The sequence below is a fragment of the Oratosquilla oratoria genome, chromosome 33, assembly GCF_046742065.1.
Source record: "Oratosquilla oratoria isolate Oo_2021 chromosome 33, ASM4674206v1, whole genome shotgun sequence".
Classification (NCBI taxonomy): Eukaryota; Metazoa; Arthropoda; class Malacostraca; order Stomatopoda; family Squillidae; genus Oratosquilla; species Oratosquilla oratoria.
In genome coordinates, this window is record NC_134809.1 from 6,271,799 (window position 1) to 6,276,798 (window position 5,000).

Here is a 5,000-nt window from a genome sequence, read left to right on the forward strand (position 1 = left end):
ACACACTCTCAGACTATCCAGATCGTACCAGGGTAGTGGGAGGACGGATAGACAGAGATATACAGATAGACAAAGGGAGACAAATAAAGAGAGATAGAGAGAGAGAGAGAGAGAGAGAGAGAGAGAGAGAGAGAGAGAGAGAGAGTGAGCTGCGTTTTTCCTAAAGAGGACAATGATCAATATAGAGGATGGAGCAAAAGTATGTATATAGTAGTGATCAAGTGATGTTTAGTTTTAGTATTAACTAACAGTATTTTTGCTTTCTATTCACTCAATTGTTTACTACTTAACCATTGTTTAGATACAGTAAATAAAGAAAATAAAAAAATAAAAACTACCATGGTACATCTAATACTGATATTAAACATGATCACTGTGTTGCAGGAATACGAGAACTTCCATACCCCAGCTTGTATTTTTCTCTTTAGTTGGTTTTTCAAAAACATGATGGTTATCTGCCTCCCATGTCGCCTCATTCTCTTCGAATTTTTCGTTTCCTCTTAATCCTTTTTCTTCGTCTTTTCCACCTCCTTATCTTTCTACTCTCCTCCTCTTCCTTCATCCTCACCTCACCTTTCTATCCATCCTCCTTCTTATCATCCTCCAGATTCTCTTCTTGCTCTTCTTTTTCTTTCTATTCCACCTCCTCCCATTATTACTCCTCTTTCCTCTTGTTATCCTCCATCTTCACTTCCTCTACTTCCTACCTCCTTCCTCTTTCTTTACCTCCACTTTACCTCCTTTCTCTCTTCCTCCTTTCTCTCCTCCAGCTTCTCTTTCTCCTCTTTTTTTCCTTCTACGCCATCTCCTCCTATTACTACATTTCTTTCCCCTTGTCCTCCCCTTTCCCTTCCTCTTCTTCCCCCTCCTTCTCCTCCTCCTCTGTTATCTTCTACTTTCATCAATACCACCCTTTCCCATCAACGCTAATTAGCCTTTCCATACCCCATTCTCCTCTTTCTTATCCTACACCTTCAACTTGTCCTTCCTACCTTCCTCTCTATTTCCCTATCCGGATGATTTGGCCTTTGTCTCACCTGGAAGACGCCGCCGGCGTCCTGGAAGGCACGACCTTCCTCCTTCTGCTCCTGGGCGTCCTTGACGGAGCGCTGGACGCCCCACACGACCGGGGAGATCTTGCACACGAGGAGCTGCAGGCAGGCAGTCTCGTTACCGGTCGAACTCACCAGACGCTCGATCACCTTCCGAGGAAGAGCTGGATCTTGAGCCTGATGCAGGAAGTTGTTCAGCTGAAGTGGGTAAGAGGAGGTAGTTAGAACAAATAACTAAGCAATTAAAAAGCGTTGCAATAATGGGCATTCCAAATGAAATGGAAAAATTATGCACTGCATTTTAGGAAAGGACGAAAAAAGAAAAAACGATATATTTCTCATACCACCCACCTCAGACAACAATAAACGCATAAAAACTACATCTATGATTAGATGACACATATCAAACGAGAAGTATTAGGACTACAAAAGCAAAATCTTCGTTTTCGGGGCACGTAGGAAATTACATTAAATTAAATACTTCAGTTTAAGAAATCGTCTCCATTTTCCAAAACTTTTGTTGAGTTACCCCCTTATACTTCGTTCAAGTGCTGCTGTGAATACACAAGCAGGAGGCTGCGCCGTAGGCCGTTCGTGGTAAGAATCTTAAGCCATTTGACTCAGTGACCACTTTTCCAGCTGTTGCTAAGTAAATGGCGAGATTTTAAGAACCCAGGGCTCAAGTCGTAGTGAAGAAGGAGCTGGTTTTACTTTGGTTGCTTTCCGCTTCAGTGCGTCAAGCGTTTTCTTTTGTCTAGGCGGAGGAACCAGAAATGGGCAATACACTTTTTTTTTTTTCCTGTCGTTACTTTTTTCAGCTAGTCATCCCAATGGACCCCTCTGCTGACACGTATTGCCTTTTTTTTTTATGTCTATCGTTCTTTTTTTTTCTTTCTTTTTTTTTCTTCGTACCACTCCCTAAGGTGCGCTGGTGGCGCAATCGAAAGAGTGGTGGTCTCGCATTCGCTTAGTTGTGGGTTCGAATCCCGTTTTTCTCTCCAATTTCCAGCAGTGACTGTTACCTTATCCAACATTCCCCCAAAGCGCTTAGGATATAGGGGATGGCTTTGGCCGCAGCTACTCAGCGCCTCCTGGCGTAGTCTCACCGTCACCTCCTTCCCTCCCCATAGTGATGGAGGAGCTAAGAACAACACCGAAGAATCTCGAGTGAAGCCAGGACTACTTACGAAGGAATACAAAGGATATACAATCAGCAACAGACTTTGATCATTCTTATGGAGATGCTTGCGATGTCCTTGAAATATTCTATTCTGGCTAAAAACAGACCATTTCTTATACAACTGAGGACTTAAACTCCGACCTGAATTTGATTTCGGTCGCTGAAGACAGCTTTCATTTCAGAGGTCCGTCCCCCGAGATGAGTAATTTTTTTTCCCTCAGTCAGAACAGCGTCACATAGCATCAGCGTGTTGGAGTGGTTAAAAAAGGGTTGTAAACAGTGAAAATGTTAAGAACCGCTACCTTAATTCAAGTGTGTGAGCTCACGATACTGAGAAATAAGTTAGATTGGGGTCAGACTCCATATGCTTATTTAGTTCTTTTTTAGGTGTCAGTTGTAGTTCACCTTACAACATGAACAGGTAGTTTGTTCCAAACATTTATAATATGGTTAAAGAAAAATATATATTCATTAGTGTTTGATTTCTTCTAGACTATTTTTCAACCATTTTGTTACGTTAAATAAGGAGAGCAATCTAAAACTGTTCGATGACTGTAAAACTAGACTAAAAACTAGACTGTCTTCATGAGGAAAGAAAATGATAAACTAGAATTATCAAATGATCTGGAGTGGTGACGATGATAAGTTTCACGGAGTGGTTATATTTGTGAACCCAGAAATTGCTGAATGTATGACAAATTTTGACAAAATGTTTTTGTAAATTACATTCCATATCCAGTAATTGAAGACATCAACAAGGTAGAACAAACCAAGTAAAGAGTTTCTGTAATGCTTTGCAATGTGTATTGAAACAAAGATAATAAACCAGTTACGGGAGATTTCAATAAGCAAATAGGTAGTGATCAATCAATCTTGGCAGAACTTAGAACTACTGGAAGTTTCTGATATTGGTCAAATAGGAAAACTGCTATTGATTTCTATAAGCTGCACAACCTACCAATAAGAAACATATTTTGTAATAATATGAATAGTCAGATGAAAAACTACCTATTTCTATTGACCAATCAATGACTGATTTTGTGTTATTAGATAAAATGATATTTAGGTATGTTAGATTCGTTTCACTCAGACCATAGAATGATGCTGGGAGATATAGTATTAAAAGCCTCCCAAGTTTTATAGCTCCCTTTCCATTTCTTTATTAATTTTAAAGCCATTTCTACTCCCCTGACCATAGTTTTTCCAAATTCAATCGCCTGTTCTTCTTGATTTCTATTTTGTCAACTGTCACTTGCTAAACCCTCTTATGACTTCAGTGAAAAGACTAATGGCCGAAAGATTATAGAGTTTTCCTCAATTTCTCTATAAGATGAGGATTATACGCCAGAGGAGTGCGGGATTCGAACCCCAATAATAATCAAATGCGGGACCAGTATGTTTCCGATTACGTTGACCAGCACTCCATAAGTTAATCAAAATAATGATCAACTTCGTGATTTCCTTCTGAAGACATTATACGGATCCTACCTCACCTTGGGACTGTTGCCGTTGAAAATCCATTCCATGATCCAAGCCCCGTTCTCTTCACCACTTCGACTCTCTGGGATAGCGTTCACATCGTCGCTGATGAGTGTTGACGTGATCTGTAGAACAAAAGAAAGACTGTTAGCAAACCTATGGGAGTAGGTAATGACATGCGTGAGAGTTTCGTCTTGCACAGCAAAATCAGTCAGTATGTAGACTCGACCCTTTTAGGAGACCCACTACTCTGTGTTTCTGTAAGGAAATATCTTAGGCTTCTGGGGACAGAATATGTAAAAATTTTAATATGCTGTGAGTATGAAATTCGTATTACGTCTTGGACCGGGGCTGTGTGACTTAGTGTGATAATTATGTTAAACGAAATGTTTTCATAGATTTGTGTAAATTTTCATCTGTTCAGGAGGATTTTTGCGTTTGAGTGTGAATGAATCATTAGAGTTTTTCCGATGCAGTCTGCAATTGTTTTGAAGGTTTTACTTTGTACTTTGTTTTCCTGTTTTCTTTCTCTATTCTCTATTGTAGGGGGACAAGTAGTGGGAACCTTAGTTTCATGTGTCTTTATAAGTTGTTTGTGTCTTGTGATGTCTTTTCTTTCATGTGAACGCTTTCCTTGATAATGACCTGAGTATGCTGGCGTGTTATGATGTTTCGTGAATATAGATGTAACTCCCACTATGGTGGGATTGCTTTTTTAGTGGTTTACTCTCGTCGTCGTCGTTGTTGTTGCTGTTGTTGTTGTTGTTGTTGTTGTTGTTGTTGTTGTTGTTGTTGTTGTTGTTGTTGTTGTTGTTGTTGTTGTTGTTGTTGCTGCTGCTGCTGTTGTTGTTGTTATCATTATTATGACCAGTATCATTGTTATCATTATTAATTATCATCAATTGATACCATGACCAGCATCATAGTTATCATTATTTATTATTATCAACTAATACCATTACTATACTTATCATTGTTAGCAGTAGTAGCATTATACAATGCTTAAAGATAACTACATTCCACTCGAATTTTGATTCTGTAGCAAATTCTAAAAGAAAGGAAAAATTTCAAGCAATGTTGATCTACTTAGTCTTTACAACAATCATAAAATCTCATTATTAATCCTCCGTTCTCATTCTTCTCTTCCTTATCTCATAATGTATAGATAAAGAAATGGAATTAGATTGTATAATATGCTATTGTAATTAAGATCTTTGAGTTAGAAAATTAAAACAAACGTTATTTTTTTATTTTGTTGTCTATTCATCTTGTAAAATATTCTCATTACG

At 38.6% G+C, this 5,000-nt stretch overlaps 1 protein-coding gene across 1 annotated transcript in view; it reads right to left on the reverse strand.

Moving 5' to 3' along the window:
* The window catches only part of LOC143017900 (uncharacterized), a 12,328-nt gene that overhangs the window by 154 nt on the left and 7,174 nt on the right, over positions 1–5,000 (reverse strand). The window contains exons 6-7 of the mRNA XM_076172942.1: positions 3,726–3,836; positions 1,038–1,250 (exon numbers count right to left, since the gene is read on the reverse strand). Coding sequence (XP_076029057.1) covers positions 1,038–1,250; positions 3,726–3,836 — 324 coding nt within the window. The remainder of the gene's footprint in view (positions 1–1,037; positions 1,251–3,725; positions 3,837–5,000) is intronic.